This window comes from Scomber japonicus, chromosome 1, assembly GCF_027409825.1.
Source record: "Scomber japonicus isolate fScoJap1 chromosome 1, fScoJap1.pri, whole genome shotgun sequence".
Classification (NCBI taxonomy): Eukaryota; Metazoa; Chordata; class Actinopteri; order Scombriformes; family Scombridae; genus Scomber; species Scomber japonicus.
The window spans coordinates 36,022,602-36,040,045 of NC_070578.1; the positions used below are offsets into that span (position 1 = coordinate 36,022,602).

Here is a 17,444-nt window from a genome sequence, read left to right on the forward strand (position 1 = left end):
AAAAAGGACTGCTGAGAAATACAGCGCTCATCTTTTATTCCCTTTTTTTTAACAAAGCATTTCTTCATTCCCTTCTTCCTTCCTTCCTTACTCTCTCCTTACTCCCTTCCTTCTTCCTCCTTTCCTTCCCTCTTTCCATCCTTCCTTCCCTCCTTTCCTTCCTCCTTTCCTTCCTTCCTTCCTTCCTTCCTTCCTCCCTCCTTTCCTCCCTCCCTCCTTCCTTCCTTCCTCCCTCCTCCTTCCCTCCTTTCCTTCTCTCCTTTCCTTCCCCCTTTCCTTCTCTCCTTTCCTTCCCCCTTTCCTTCCTCTCCTTTCCTTCTGTCCTTTCCTTCCCTCTCCTTCCTCTTTTCCTTTCCTTCCTTCCTTCCTCTTTTCCTTCCTCCCTCCCTCCTTCCCTCTTTCCCTCCTTCCTCTCCTCCTTTCCTTCCCCCTTTCCTTCCTTCCTCCTTTCCTTCCTCCCTCCCTCCCTCCTTCCTCCCTCCATTCCTGCCTCCTTTCCTTCCTCCCTCCCTTCCTCCCTCCCTTCCTTCCTTGACTCGAGGACAACAGGAGGGTTAAAAAAAGGACTGCTGAGAAATACAGCGCTCATCTTTTATTCCCTTTTTTCTTTTATTCCCTTTTTTTTTACAAAGCAGTAGAAACTCTGAATTATTTAATATTCTCAGGAGAAGCTTGTTTGCACTTCTGAAGGTCCAATTTGGCTGTTTTTGCTGTTAAGTCTGAAACGGAGGGGGGACGAGTAGGAGGAGGGGGGGCTGAGGGGGGGGGGGGTCATGATGGCCTTGAATAAACCCTGAATGAAAGAAAAAAAAGACCTTGAATTTGGTAGATGGTGATCCCAAGGCAAGCAGGGTTTTTTAAAAGATAAAAATAGTCGTGTTTAGTTTGACAGCAAACATCCTTCTGTGCTCTGATGCCGAGATTTAACTAGAAAGGCTGCTGCGTTCAAGACACTGTGTGAAAAATGCCGCCTCCTCATTTATTTGAATCACACTGCTGCGTTGACACAGATGAGACGCCGATACAGAGTGTTAGTAATAAATAAATAAATAAAAAGTTTGACCTCGAAACAACTTTGTGCCACAGTGCAATATCATAAATCATAAAAGTGGAAGCAAACATTCCTCGTAGATTATTTTACATGAAGTGTAAAGTTACTGAGTACGTTATTAGGAACAGCTGTGCAATCTAATGTAATTCGATACAACAGCTCTGCCATAAATTCAACAAGCTTTTTTTACCAAGCTTAAATATTTTCAGTTTATGTTAACACTGTCGTAATGTGGTAATTCAACTTTATGTTTATTTTTTTATTTTATTGTTGTTGTATTGGAAGTGTATTAGAGGGCATACTACTACTACTACTACTAATAATAAAAAAAAATAATAATAATAATTATAATAATAATAATAATAATAATACAAATAATTAAACTAAATAAAAATAATATACAATTAAATTAAAATATGTAATGAAATAAATTAAAAAAAATAAATAATAAATTAAATAAATAAAAAATAATAAATTAAATAAATAAAAATAATAAATTAAATAAATAAAAACAATAAAAATAATAAATTAAATATGTAAAAAAAATAAGAAAAATAATATAAATAAAATAAATAAATTAAAATAAAATAAAATTGCTTCACAGGGCAGCAAAATACACAAACATCATGAAATAATTAAGTTTTAAAAGAGAACAAATTAAAAACAATAAACTAAAAAACTATTAAATATGAGAAAAAAGCCAAGATCAGACAAACCATAATAATTCAAGGTAAATTAAAACTTAAATAAAATCAGAAAAAGGCTCTCTGATAAAAGTATGTCTTAAGAAGGAACTTAAAAAAATTTAAAAGTGAAAAGTATTCTTAATATTTGATCTAAACCATTAATAAACATGAAGATAGAGCATATTCGGATTAGACTGCACATATATTCTAGTGTATTTCTACCATTTACCTCACCATCATGAAGACAGAGGATTAAACAATAGTTATAGTTAGAGTTGTAGTATCCTGTCTCATAGTGTGCAGTCAGTGTTGATAAGCCTTCCTAATCCCCAAATCATCATTTAAACATAGTTGTGGTTTTGATCTTAACACCCAGAAACACAAAGAGTAAGATAATGTATGTTTTTAATGTTCACTTCCCTGTACACACGGAGGACATGCTGCGTAATTAAGCACATTTTTTGTTAAACCTAATAACAGACTGAGGTTCTGGGTTGTTGTTGTGGATTCAAACTAATTCAGTGGGATTAGGATTACGGTTAATAAATAGTAACGGAGTCTATAATATGTATTTATGTTGACTCTCTCAGTAGTTTGAAGGCATTTTGATATAATTTGCCTTTATTGTGTAGATCAGAAGGGTCAAACTCATTTTCATTCAAGGGCCACAAACAGCCCAATTTGACCTAATGTGGGCCGCACCATTAAAAAGATGGAAGGAAGGAAGGAAGGAAGGAAGGAAGGAAGGAAGGGCAAATGGAAGGAAGGTGGGGAGGAAAGAAAAGGAAAAGGAAGGAAAAGACAGGTGGAAGGAAGGAAGGAAAGATGAAAGGGAGGAAGGAATGAAGGAAGGAAAGATGGAAGGAAGGAAGGAAGGAAGGAAGGAAGGGCAAATGGAAGGAAGGTGGGAAGGAAAGAAAAGGAGAAGGAAGGAAAGAATAAAAGTGATGAAGGAAGAAAGAAAAGAAAGGAAAAGTTGGAAAAGAAGACAGGAAGGAAAGATGAAAGGGAGGGAGGGAGGGAGGGAGGGAGGGAGGAAGGAAGGAAGGAAGGAAGGAAAGAATAAAAGTAAGGAAGGAAGAAAGAAAAGAAAGGAAAGGTTGGAAAAGAAGACAGGAAGGAAAGATGAAAGGGAGGAAGGAATGAAGGAAGGAAGGAATGGTTGGAAAAGAAGACAGGAAGGAAAGATGAAAGGGAGAAAGGAATGAAGAAAGGAAAGATGGAAGGATGGGAGGAAGGAAGGAAGGAAGGAATAAAAGTGAGGAAGGAAGAAAGAAAAGAAAGGAAAAGAAGACAGGAAGGAAGGAAGGAAGGAAGGAAGGAAGGAAGGAAAGAATAAAAGTGATGAAGGAAGAAAGAAAAGAAAGGAAAAGTTGGAAAAGAAGACAGGAAGGAAGGAAGGAAGGAAGGAAGGAAGGGAGGAAGGGAGTAAGGAAGGAAGGAAGGAAGGAAGGAAGGAAGGAAAAAAAAAAGACAGGAAGGAAAGTGGGCCGAATCGGACCCCTCGGCAGGCCGGTTCTGGCCCACAGGCCTCATGTTTGACCCCCCTGGTGTAGCCGATAGAGAAGCAGTGGCACTTTGACCATTAGCCTACTAACAGTTTAGTTTATTATTTAACGGTGACGAGGCCTCACCTGAAATTCAACGCTGGCGTTGCCGATCGCGTTGACGTTGGGCAGAGAGCCGCCGTAGTACGGAGCTCGAGACTGAGACTCACGAAGCTGCTGGATCTTCTGAAACTGCACCTGTCATTCAAAAAAAAACAACACATAACTGTCAGAGGCTTCATAGGATAGGAGCACGCAGCGGGTCAGAAACTCACAGTATAGTAGTCAGGTAAAGGTAAAAACTAATATTGTGGTCTTTTATTTTGAAAAATGATTTATGGTCTAACTGTATATAAAGTAGTTGAAACTAGCTCCGCCTCCAGCAGCTACAACAGTAATAATAATAATAATACATCACTCATAATACTGCAGTACTTTTACTGTAATACTGCATACTACATCACTCATAATACTGCAGTACTTTTACTGTAATACTGCATACTACATCACTCATAATACTGCAGTACTTTTACTGTAATACTGCATACTACATCACTCATAATACTGCAGTACTTTAACTGTAATACTGCATACTACATCACTCATAATACTGCAGTACTTTTACTGTAATATTACATACTACATCACTCATAATACTGCAGTACTTTTACTGTAATACTGCATACTACATCACTCATAATACTGCAGTACTTTAACTGTAATACTGCATACTACATCACTCATAATACTGCAGTACTTTTACTGTGATACTGCATACTACATCACTCATAATACTGCAGTACTTTTACTGTAATACTGCATACTACATCACTCATAATACTGCAGTACTTTAACTGTAATACTTTTAACTAGAGCCTGACTCTATATTGGCCAGACAATATTATTGGCATTATAGAAAGCATTTTATGAATACTTGATCCTTTTTTTTAAATTTTATAATTATTCAAATCATGGTGAAGTTTTACTGTTTCTGTGCATTGATGTCAGAGGGGTAGGGGGGGGTATTAAAAAGAAAAATAAAGATAAGGATAAAAATAAGACAACTAAAGAGGAAATGTGATGAAGGAAAACCAGACGTAAAAAGGTGGAAATAATAAAAATAGAATTAAAAAAAAGGATAATCCAAGTAGTACAAAAAGGCTAAAATATAAAATAAAAGACAAGATGAACGAGCCAGGTTTAAAAAAAAAATCAATCAACAAAACGAGGCAGGAGTTAACTCGTCGCCATAGCAACCACTCTGGATGACTCTGACAGCTGACACTAAGGCCTACAACAATACAGCTTATTATTGTTAAACTGCAAAATTGTACTTGGATTATTGCATACATTTGTGTTTATGTATATATAAGCTTCTCAATATATCCCAATATATTAACCCTTAAACAGACCTTACTAGTTATGTCATTTGCACCTCAAGTAAGGAAGGAATGAAGGAAAGAAGGAAGGAAGGAAAGGACGGAAGAAGGAAGGAAAGGAGGAAGGAAGGGAAGCAAGGGAGGAGGAAGGAAGGAAAGGAAGGAGGGAGGAAGGAAGGAAGGTAGGAAGGAAAGGAGGGAAGAAGGAAGGAAAGGAGGGAGGAAGGGAAGGAAGGTAGGAAGGAAAGGAGGGAAGAAGGAAAGGAAGGAGGGAGGAAGGAAGGAAGGACAGATGAAGGAAGGAAGAAAGGACAGAAGGAGGGAACATTTACCCTAACAGCTGAACTTAGATCTGAGGAAGGAAGGAAGGAAGGAAGGAAGGAAGGAAGGAAGGAAGGAAGGAAGGAAGGAAGGAAGGACGGACAGATGAAGGAAGGAAGGAAGGACAGAGGAAGGACCCGGGAGGACAACACAAAGGTTAAAGAGTCTGTATCTCCTGGTGCACGTTGTCTGTTTAAGGGTTAATATCTGACCTTTTTTTATGGTATCAGTCCGGCTCTACTTTAACTAAATGTTTCCCTCTTACTGGTTCTTACAGCATATGGTGATTAAATCTTTTGCTTTCCCATCAACAGCAACATCATTTAATATAATTATTCAAATCATGGTGAAGTTTTACTGTTTCTGTGCATTGATGTTGTTTTATACAACACAGTTTATTATTGTTAAACTGTAGAATTGTACTTGGATTATTGCATAAATTAGTGCTTATGTACATTTAAGCTTCTCAGTATATCCCAATATATTCATATCTGACCTTTTTTTAATGGTATCAGTCCGGCTCTACTTCCCTTTTTACTGGTTCTTACAGCATATGGTGATTAAATCCTAACATCATTTAATAGACAACCTCAATATTAACCAAGATATTATCCTTTGGCTCGTTTCCTGCTCCAAACTCAATCTAATACTGTCATTATTTAATCTCTCTTTATACAGAATCAATGTAGAGGAGGAGGACGTGGTGTAATTGAAAGGAGCACAAAACTAATCTAAGAAGAGCAAATTAACTCATTAGTCTGGCTTTAAAAGCAAAAAAAAAAAAAAAAAAAGAAACCAAAGCAGCGGTATTTGACAGGACACAAATAAGAGGATACATTCTAGGAAACGGGGGCGGCTCGGCCTCCAAACCTGAACCCGACGGAGAGAGCGACTACCACAACAACAAAACTACCTCGCAGAAAACAGAAGGTGGCTTGTTCTGTTCAAGGTAAGGTAAACAGAGCCAATCAGCGGCCGTGATCAGGAGTAGGCAAATCAGAGGGGCATTTCTTCCTTAGACTGCCGAAAGGGCAAAATTTGAATCTCAAAAAAAGACTGACCTTATTTGATTTTATCTAAAGATTTACAGAGAATGGACAGCAGATCGCTCCGAGAGATAGAGGATATAGGAAATATGACAAGATATTAAGGGATGGGCTCGGAAAAAATGAGCCCAGTAGAAAGTAGAAAACACGGCGGCCCCGGTAGTCAGAAAAAGGCCTTAGTGTCAACTATCAAGAGTCATCCAGAGTGGTTGCTATGGCGACGAGTTAACTCCTGCCTGGTTTTGATGCTTGATTTTTTTAACCCTGGCTCATTTCATCTTGTCTTTTATTTTATATTTTAGCCTTTTCTACTACTTGGATTATCCTTTTTTTATTCTATTTTTTATTATTTCCACCTTTTACTTCATCACATTTCATCTTTAGTTGTCTTATTATTATCTTTATCTTTATTTTTCTTTTTAATAAACCCCCCCTACCTCACATTTCTGGCTTTACTCACCTTATTTTATTATATTTAATGAATATTTTATTGATTGATTCATGCAGAGTTATAATAGTGTCTCATTTACTACTGTTATTTTTGTTTTTTTGCTGATTTTAGTTTGTCTTGTACTATGTAAAGCATTTTTTGTTACATTAAAAGTGTAAAAAACTAAAGTCTGATTGATTGATGACTTAATTTTATCTATAAAATGTCATTAAAATGCTGAAAATGGAGTAAAATATGACAAAATGTTAGGGATTGAGTGAGGAGTAAACACAGCTCAGAGTGGTTGCTATGGCGACGAGTTAAAATCTAGCTTTTAATTTAACTTTATTTTTTTGATTGATGACTTTATTCTGTCAAAAAATTTCATTAAAATGCTGAAAATGGTGGAAAATATGACAAGATGTTAGAGATGAGTGAGGAAAATGAGAGAGTAGAAAACATAGATCAGAGTGGTTGCTATGGCAACGAGTTAACTCCTGCCTCATTTTGTTGATTTTTAAATCTGGCTTTTAAATTTAACTTTATTTTATTCATTCATCTTGTCTTTTATTTCATATTTTAGCCTGTTTAACTACTTGGACTATCCCTTTTTTATTTTATTTTATATTTTATTTTATATTTTATTCTATTTCATTAATCTGTTATTGATCGATTCATGCAGAGTTGTGACGGGCGTTTCCTCACTTCCTGTTTTTGATGAGTCATTTAGTATTATCATTGTCGGTCTTGTTTTGTCTTGTACTACGTAAAACACTTTTTGAAACATTAAAAAGATTCAAATAAAGTCGATTTCTTCTATAAAATGAAAACACAAAAGACATAAGATAGAATAAAAAGGATAGTGTAAGTAGTAAAAAAAAGGTTAAAATATAAAATAAAAGACAAGATGAATGAATAAAATTAAGTTAAATTAAAAGCCAGATTTAAAAAAATCAATCAACAAAACAATGAGGCAGGAGTTAACTCGTCGCCATAGCAACCACTCTGAGCTGGGTTTATCTCATCTCATATTTAACACACTGACCTGGTTTTACCTGGTTAAATAAAATAATAATAGGTATAGTGCAGTTTATTAATAGTTATTAACATGTAAAGTAATTAAAGTTACAATAAAAACATGAAGCACAAACTAACCTTATCTTTCTATTTCTCTACTCTTTAAAAAAAAAAAACAAAAAAAAAAAAAAAAACCCAAACCCGAGACTCTAAAAGCTGCAAAAGAAAAAAACCTCACAAGTCACGCAAGGAGGAAACAAACTTTAGATCTTAAAAGATTTAAATATGATATGTAGCAGGAAACCAAAAATATCAGTTTCATTGACATATTTTATCTGTAGTGGTGGGGGGTGGGGGGGGGGGGGGGGGTAACGTTAAATTAGATATCCGCAGGGAAACAGCTCACTATATATCTAAAAACAGATCTACTTCATTTTAGCCTTTAACTCTGAAACACTGCTGACCTTATCTTAAAGTCTAGTATTTTACATTTTCTATTTATCCTACTATTTATTTTTACCATTTTCCAGCTTATATTATATTAAAGTCTCTTTTTTTGCCTTTTTCTTACATTATTTGATGCTCTTTTAATGTGAAGCACTTAGTAAATGTACTTTATTTAGTTGTAAAGCACTTTGAGCTGCACACAAACATACAATTCAAACATTAAAAGCAGTAACTCTCTTTTCATTTTAGCCTTTAACTCAACTTTTCTATCAGTCATCTTCACACTGAGGCACTAATGCACTTATCTTAAAATGATAGCTACTTTATTTTCCCCTCTTATATTACATTCATCTTTCTTTTTCTTTCTTTTTCGGCCCTTTTAATGTGAAGCACTTTGAGCTGCATTTCTTGTATGAACAGTACTCTACAAACTAAGTATTCATATTCTTATTATTATTATTAAATTAGAGGGAAACACAAACATTAAAAGCAGTAACTCTCTTTTCATTTTAGCCTTTAACTCAGTCTTTCTATCAGTCATCTTCACACTGATGCACTACTTTATTTCTCCTCTTATATTACATTCATCTTTCTTTTTCTTTCTTTTTTTTAACACTGCTTTATGCTCCTTTTCAGCCTTTTTAATGTGAAGCTGCATGTCTTCTATGAAAGATACTCAACAAAAGTATTCATATTCTTATTATTATTATTAAATTTGAGGGACACACAAACATACAATTCAAATATTATAACCAGTAACTCTTCATTTTAACCTTTAACTCAAGTTTTTCTATCAGTGTACTAATGCACTTATCTTAAAATGTTAGCTACGGTCACTTTTTCCCTGTTATATTACATTCATCTTTCTTTTTTTAAAACACTGCTTTATGCTCCTTTTCAGCCTTTTTAATGTGAAGCACTTTAAGCTGCATTGCTTATATGAAACATACTCTACACTTTTACTTTTTTACTCATACTTTTTTAACATGGACCCCAGGAAGAGTAGCTGTTGCCTAGGTAACAGCTAATTGGGATCCAAATAAACTAAACTACAAACAAAGTTATTCATATTCTTATTATTATTATTAAATTAGAGGGAAACACAAACATACAATTCAACCATTAAAACCAGTAACTCTTCATTTTAGCCTTTAACTAAAAAAAAAAAAAAAGCCAAACAGGCTAAATTGGGCTTCTGGTGAATATCTTCAGTGCTACTATTCACAAAGCTACTTTAAAACATTTAATTCTTGACTGCAGATAATTTATTAAATGGGATAATTCACCTCAAGCCTTTAAGTCATCTTCACACTGATGCACTACTTTATTTTCCCGTCTTATATTACATTCATTTTTCTTTTTCTTTCTTTTTTTTAAACACTGCTTTATGCTCCTTTTCAGCCTTTTTAATGTGAAGCTGCATTTCTTGTATGAAAGACACTCTACAAACTAAGTTATTCATATTATTATTATTATTAAAAACATACATTTCAACCATTAAAACCAGTCACAAGGATATCACAATAACAACAAAAGTAACTTCAATGGTCTATTGAGAGAAAAAAATGCAAATATAGAGATATATATATTTATATTATAAAGAAAAAAGCCCTCATTACAGCTCTTACACGAGTTTTTCTGTTAGTCATTACGCAACAGTCTTGATCAAACATGCCGACTGTGCACATTTATGGCTCCTAGCAGCACAGCAGCTGAGAGAAGACTGGAGTCTGTTTGTGCATTCAGGTATCGTACAATGTACAGTCCTTCAGAGAGACCCTCGGGGGGGGCGGGGGGGTAGAGAGGAGGAGGAGGAGGAGGGGGGAGGGAGAGGGGGGTTTATATTCAGTCTGGTGTAAATGTTGAAGATGTTGAAGCAGCTAACATCTAATTCCAGCTGTTTGCTTCCAGTGTGTCCTGTGTTAAGCCTGGCTCGGCCTCACTCAGCCTCGGCTCACTGGGGCTTTTCTGTCTCTCTCGGGGGTCACTGACAGTTCATACCTTATGGGCAAACTTCATTCAGAGCTGCCTCAAAACCACATCCTCTTAGACCGGCCATTCAGGACTCCGCCGCCGCCGCCGCCACCGTGCATAAAAAGAGCACATTGTAAACCGATGGCACGGGAATAACTTCAAAAAAGGGCCTTTATATCCTCTCCAGAGACACTATTTTTATTTCTTGGATTATATATATGTGTGTGTGTGTGTGTGTGTGTGTGTGTGTGTGTGTGTGTGTGTGTGTGTGTGTGTGTGTGTGTGTGTGTGTGCATGTGCATGAAATATTCAATAAATTACAATTCCTGTTAGAAAAGGGAAGGGTAGCTGCTTTGGAAACATCTGTCTATCACGGTCTAACAGCTGGATTCATGGGATCAGATTAAAATCCTCATAATAACTTGAAGCTTGAAGAAAAAGTTAAATTAAGGAAGCGGAGACGATGACGGAGAAGAATCAACTTATATTTAATCTATAAAAAAGGTTTTCATTTATATAGGTCAGGGGTGTCAAACATGCGGCACGTGGGCCAGAACCGGCCCGCCGAGGGGTCCAATTCGGCCCACTTTCCTTCCTGTCTTTTTTTCCTTCCTTCCTTCCTTCCTTCCTTGCTCCCTTCCATTTGTGCTTCCTCCCTTCCTCCCTTTCATCTTTCCTTCCTGTCTTTTTTCCTTCCTTCCACCTTTCCTTCCTTCATTCCTTCCTCCCTTTCATCTTTCCTTCCTGTCTTTTTTCCTTCCTCCCTCCCTTCCTTCCGTCTTTCCCTCCTTCATTCCTTCCTCCCTTTCATCTTTCCTTCCTGTCTTTTTTTCCTTCCTTCCATCTTTCCCCTCCTTCATTCCTTCCTCCCTGTTACCTTTCCTTCCTGTCTTTTTTTCCCTTCCTTCCTTCCTTCCTTGCTCCCTTCCTTCCATCTTTCCTTCCTGTATTCTTTTCCTTCCTTCCTTCCTCCCTTTCATCTTTCCTTCCTTTCTTCTATTCCAACCTTTATATTCTTTTCTTTCTTCCCTCCTCACTTTTATTCTTTCCTTCCTCCTGTCTTTCCTTTCTTCTCCTTCTCTTTCCTTCCCACCTTCCTTCCATTTGTCCTTCCTCCCTTCCTTCCTTCCATCTTTTTAATGATCCGGCCCACATGAGATCAAATTGGGCTGTTTGTGGCCCTTGAATGAAAATGAGTTTGACTCCCCTGATCTAGGTCAACATCTATATTACTCCTGTACATAAGAATATTTTTCTACTATATCTTTTACTATTATTGTCTTTTTATTGTATTTACTTATTATTAATATTAATTGTTCTTTATTCTTTCTATTGATGCTCTTTATATTATTTAACTATCTACTCGTTGCTGCTGCAATAATGTAAATTTCCCCACTGTGGGATTAATAAAGGATTATTTCACATTATCTTAATAAGATTTCTAAAAGCACAAAGTAAGATACACACCTGTAGAAGCCTTTAAGATTCACTTAAAACAGTAAAAACATGACTAACTTTGACATCTAGAAACATATTTACAAGTCTGAGCTGCGATCAGTAGAGTTAGGAATAATTACATCATCATAACTACTCACATTATTTAACATTAACATTCACTGGCATTTATAAATGTCAGTATCACATCTCCTTTCCAGACAGGAGGACAAAAAAAGTGTATTTAAATCATTATAATATGGCTTTTCTTAAAGTTTTAAAGCTTTTCTTACTTTCTACAGAGTTGGAGGAGAAAAAAAAGTCTCTGCACAGTTTGAATATGTGACTTGAATAAAAATGAGGTAAAACTCAACTACACTGTCTCGCTTACAGCTTCAATATTTATTTCTTTTTTAGCTGTTTAGATGTTTTTACTGGCACATATTGCACACTGAGTATCGTATTATTATTTATAACAGATATAGACACTTATATTTGTTTTATTAGGACGACTTTGGGGTATTTTTTTCCATTGGATAGTTAGATATGTGTTTCTTTCTGATGATACATGTGTGGATGTAGCTGCTGTAAGCCAAGTAATTTCCTGTGAAGGATCAATGAAGTATCTATCCGTCTATCTGTCTGTCTATGTTTTCTGTCTAAACTTTCACACAATCATTAATATCAATTTTTTACTCGCACGATATCACCCAACATTACCGTGGAAATGTTTTAATGTCATCATCAACTACTGGACTGAATCCCAGAATCATCCCTCTGCTTATCATCTAAAAAAGGACAGACATGCACATAAAAGCGTCACCCTAGCCACCGCCACCCAAAAACGAGTCAAACCGAGGAGAGAAATACTGCAACGCTGAATATATGATGTAAATCACTGTTTCCCTGTTTCCTATTTCAGAGCTGGTTGTAATTCAGTGTTTCGTGCAGGAGGAGGATTTACTCGTGGTGGAGAGAGAGGAACCCAGTTTTACAGATGTCTCCTAAACACCTCATATTCAGGCTATCAGTAGATGCTAAGCTAGGTGGCTGCAACACACAACCAAGTAGAGCCTGTATACAAGAGATGCTGTAATTTAACATAAGGCTGCTCAATTAATCAAAATTTGATCGTGATTATGATTTAGGGGCCAAACAATTTAAAAGCTAATAAAATCGAGGGGAAACGATTTTTAATAATAATGAGATAGCGCTCAATAACAAAAGGTTTTATTTTGAAAAGCTTAGACAGGAAGTGGCTGTAGCTCCGTTAGTTTGACAGAAGCTGAAACACACGGCGAAATGTTTTAACTGTAAGTAAAAGTGCAGAGTTTCCAGCCTGCGTCAGAGGATGCTGAGTTTACTGACTAATTATTAAAAACCAGGATGTGATGTGTGAACTATCGTCATGGTAACCTGCTCAGTACTAATATCTCTGCACATTTTCTGCTGTTGTGTTGCGTTAAGCGGCAGATAAAAGGCTGCTGCTGGGAGAGAAAATTAATTAAACCAAATGGACGAGAAATGTTCAGTTAAAAAAATCGTTTTAATAATCGTGGTTTTTACACTGTTAGCATATTTAATTTTATTCTTTTCAATTTAATATTCAAACCTGTAGCAGCTCTTCTCACTTGAACATATTTTACACTATTCAGGATGACTTATTTTTGCGTATATTGACTGTTTTGAACCACACACACACACACACACACATTATCAGTCAGTCTCTCTCCTCATGCACGTTGCCCACATGCTAACCACCACCACCATGCCCTCCCTGTTCCTAAATCAAAACAAAAAAACATCTATGGTAACCTGTCTTAGTGACGATCAACCAGTCGCCCTCAGCCAAATCATTTCAAAATGCTTTGAACGACTGGTGCTCACCCACATCAAAGACTCTGTCCCAGCTGATCTAAACCAACATCAGTTTGCCTAACGGGCAAACAGACTGACTGAGGAAACCGTCTGTGTGGCTCTCTACAGCCCGCTCTCACCTGGAGAGACACGACACCGACATCAGGATGACTACAGCTTGGTGTTTAAAGTCATCATACCAAGACTAACTTCTTCAATATGTAACTGGATAGTGGGCCAAGATCGACTGGGAAAGCACCGATCCTTCATTCTCACCCCGAGCACCGGCGTCCCCCAGGGCTGCGTGCTGGGGCCCCTTTCATTAATCACTCTTTGCTAGGCCTGTCACAATATTTATCAGCATCATCATGTCTATATGTGGACTCCTCATATGATACACGGATATGACCTGGATCATTTTTTTGACACACTTCACATTTGCAGCTAAGAGGCTAATTCATGTCACATTGGCTAAGTGAGTAGTGTCCTCCATTCCTCACTTTGCTCGTCCTGAGGACACTACTCACTTAGCCAATGTGACATGAATAGCCTCTTAGCTGCTAATGTGAAGTGTGGCAATACTGAGGTCAAAGGTCATGTATCATATGATGAGTCCATATATAGACATGATGATGTTAATATGATAAGTTGATCATTATTGAGATAGGCATAAATGGAGGAAGTTCAGAAGTTCTTAAAACACACAAAAAAAAGACCAAAGGAGATTATCGTGGATTTTAGGACGACCAAGAAAATCACATCAACGCGGAGGCTGTGGAGAGAGTCACCATCACAGATGACCTCTCCTATGGGTGACAACACCTCAGCAGCGGTGGGTCTGACACAACAACACCTTTACTTTCTAGGAGGAGGCTAAGGAGAGTCAACCTCCCCCAAAAGCTGCTTGTCAACTTTTAAGAGATGCACCACAGAGAGAGAGAGAGAGAGAGAGAGAGAGAGAGAGAGAGAAAGAGAGCATCCTTTAACAGCCCGGTTACAGCAACTTGCACCCAAAGCTGAGGGGAAACAAAACAAAAGAGCCCCCCTAGAGTGTTGTGAAAACAGTGCAGGACAGTGTTGGCATCGAGCTGCCATCACTAGAACATCTTCACGGCGCTCGCTGTGTGAAGGAGGGCGAAGAACATCATTAAAACACAACACTGGCCCCATCTGTTTTAAGCTCCTCCTCCCATCAGACTGTGTAAAAAAAAAAAAAAAAAAAGCCTGTGGCCAAAAGCTGTGGCACTGTTGAACTCAAGACATCAAGACGGATATGCTGCCATCATCAGAGCATGTGTAATATTTACTTATATGTCCCTTACTACTGATAATGTGCAGTATTTCTACACCGTCTACACGTCATTCAACAATCCAGTAAACCATCTGTCGACCGCACCTTGACTGCACTTTGACTGCTGATGCTTTCCACACCCTTAAATTAATCGTAGTTATACTTTTATATTGCTTATAATTTGTACTTATACTGCTTAGATTATGTCATTAACTTTGTCTTACTTCATTCTTGCACTTAACTTTTAAAAATGGGTGATGTTTTATATTTCTTACTTTAAAAATAATAACTTTAAGAATATATGTTATATTTCTTATCTTATTCCTGCATGTATATTTTAAAAACTGGTGATATTTTATACTTTTTACTTTAAAAATTGGTGATATTTTATACTTCTCATTTCATTCTTGCACTTAGCTTTAAAAAAAAAAGAGATATTTTATATTTCTTAACTTGTTCCTGCAATTAACTTCAGTAATATTTAATATTTTTTACCCAATTCCTGCACTTGACTTTTTTTAAAATTGGTGATATTTTTTATATTTCTTATCTCATTCTTATCCTATTTACTCTTTATAAATGCATGTTAAGTTTTAAATACTAATGCACAATTTGAGGTTAATGCAATTGCAATTTTGTGACAGTAAAATCTTTATAATTGGTGATATTTACACCTCTTGCATCATTCTTGTCTTATTTCCTCTTTATAAATGTGTATTAAGTCAAGTTGTAAATACTAATACACAATTTGAGGTTAATACAATTGCAATTATGTTCCAGTTTTGGTTTGTTTTTGTTGTATTAAAATAGCTGTGCTGCTGCTGCTTGTGTGTGTGTGTGTGTGTGTGTGTGTGTGTGTGTGTATGTTTTTATTTTTGGGTTGTAGCTTTTTACACAAACCACGCCACTGTAAATTTGCATACAGTGCAGATATGATGTTGTCACTGATGAATGAATGTATGAAAAGAAACGAGAAGTACTGGCTCAACACCAAAAAAAATCTCAGTCAGCAGACGTGCACAGTTCACTCCAGCAGAGCGGGAGCTTTTGTTTGTAAATGACAATGAATGCATTGCTGCAACAACAACAAACAAAAAGAAAGAAAACGCCATACTGATAAATAACAATTAAGATAAAAAAATTAAAGTGCATATATTTACCCTTGACACAGTGAGATCTGTCATCAGCTGTTCAAAGGCCCGTGTCTCCTCTGCTTGCTTCTGGTTGTGCAGAGCTATCTTCTCGCTGAACTTCCTGGGGTTTGAGCCACCTGTGCCTGGGGAGCCGGACATGGTGCGGGCTGCAGTTTTTTTTTTTTAAACAACTTCAGCTAACTTTGAAGAAGGAAGGAGGAAGAGGAGGAGGAAGGAGGAAAGCAAAAAAAAGAAAAGTGGAAGACTTTGCTTGCTTGTGTGGTGGCAGTCTTATTGTTCAAAATATCTCAGTGAATCCATCAGAGATTAAAATACATATCGCGCACACATCACTAATAAGGCTGTAAAATGTTGTTAAATCAGTCAACTTTGCTGAACTGAGCTAACGAAGCTAAGCTAAGCTAAGTCTCTTTAATAAGAAGGAAAAACAACTAAAATAAAGCGTTTATAAACTATCACTGCTTCTAGGTTAACTTTAATAACCTTCAATGAAAGTGGCGCTTTGCTTTAAAAGAAGTTAACTCCACTATATATATATAACTTCATATTGACATTATCTTCCAGCGAGAACCACTTGTTTGAATCTGATGCTAACATAATGCTAACACAATGCTAACACAGTGCTAGCTGTCAAATGCTAATGTGTTAAAATGGAAGTGAACGGGAGTAGCGGCTAGTAGCGGCTAGCAGCTACTAGCAGCTAACAGCTAGCCGAACGTTAGCTAAGCTGCTGCTGTCACTGTTGCCATCGCGACAAACGCACTCTGTTGTCAAACTCGGTTAAAACATCTACCAAGACATTTTTAGAAGTTAAAGTTATAATAATAATAATAACAATAACAATAATAGGTGATTTTTTAGCTTAATTGTTTCCTAGTAAAGTACTTAGTTATACCCCCCACCCCCCCTCCAACCCCAAGTCTTTAAGCTACTACTGTTAGCATGGCTGTAGTTGTGCAAAGGGTTTGTTTTTCCTCGGTATTATGATCTTTCAACAAGTGTCTGCTTGGTCCTGCTTTACTGAATTCAGAGTTTATGTTATGCACAAACTCGTAAACAAGCAGCTCCTTAACAAAAAAACAAAAAAGCACGCAAAAATAAATCCCTTGCTGCAGGAGAGTAATCCACAATTTCACACTTATAATAATTTTTCGAGTCGACTCTTCTTCAGTGTGTGTGTGTCTCTGTCTCTGTGTGTGTTAATCCACGGACAGCAGAGAGAGAAAGAGAGAGAGAGAGAGAGAGACTAACTCCAACCCGCCGGCTCCTCCATTAAAAGAAGAAGAAAAACAAAACAAAAACAAAATAATATCCGTCTCTGGTGAAAAGCTGCTGAGAGTCCTCCAAGAAAAAATGACTGCAAGTTTGAGTTTCAGCTTCTTCTTCTTCTTCTTCCTCGCCGTCGCTTTGACAAGGCTCGTAGCAGCAACTCGGATCCGCTGGCTTCTTGTTATCCTCTCATATACTACTGCGAGAAAAACATTACCTCGTTAAACAGGTGCTGCTCATGTTGTCCACAAGACGGCGACAGAATTACATCATCATGTCCTAAATTATCACTATATTATTATTACTGTGTCAGTGTGTATTAATAGTCTGTATGAAGTTACTAATGGGAGAATAGCTGTGGTAAAAAAAAAAAGAAAAAAAGGTGCAAATACTAGTAGAAGCAATGTAAAAAATAATCCTAAAGTCCTGCAAGAAAATATCCTGCTTAAGTAAAAGTACTGCAGTATTATGAGTTATGTAGTATGCAGTATTACAGTAAAAGTACTGCAGTATTATGAGTGATGTAGTATGTAGTATTACT

At 36.8% G+C, this 17,444-nt stretch overlaps 1 protein-coding gene across 1 annotated transcript in view; it reads right to left on the minus strand.

Annotated features, from left to right (window-relative positions):
• crtc3 (CREB regulated transcription coactivator 3) overlaps nucleotides 1-16,536 on the minus strand; it is a 94,866-nt gene extending 78,330 nt beyond the window's left edge. Inside the window, 2 exon segments of the mRNA XM_053324285.1 lie at nucleotides 3,372-3,482; nucleotides 15,641-16,536. Of these exon segments, the coding sequence (XP_053180260.1) occupies nucleotides 3,372-3,482; nucleotides 15,641-15,772 (243 nt within the window). The 5' untranslated portion in view covers nucleotides 15,773-16,536.
• Nucleotides 16,537-17,444: the final 908 nt, after the last annotated feature.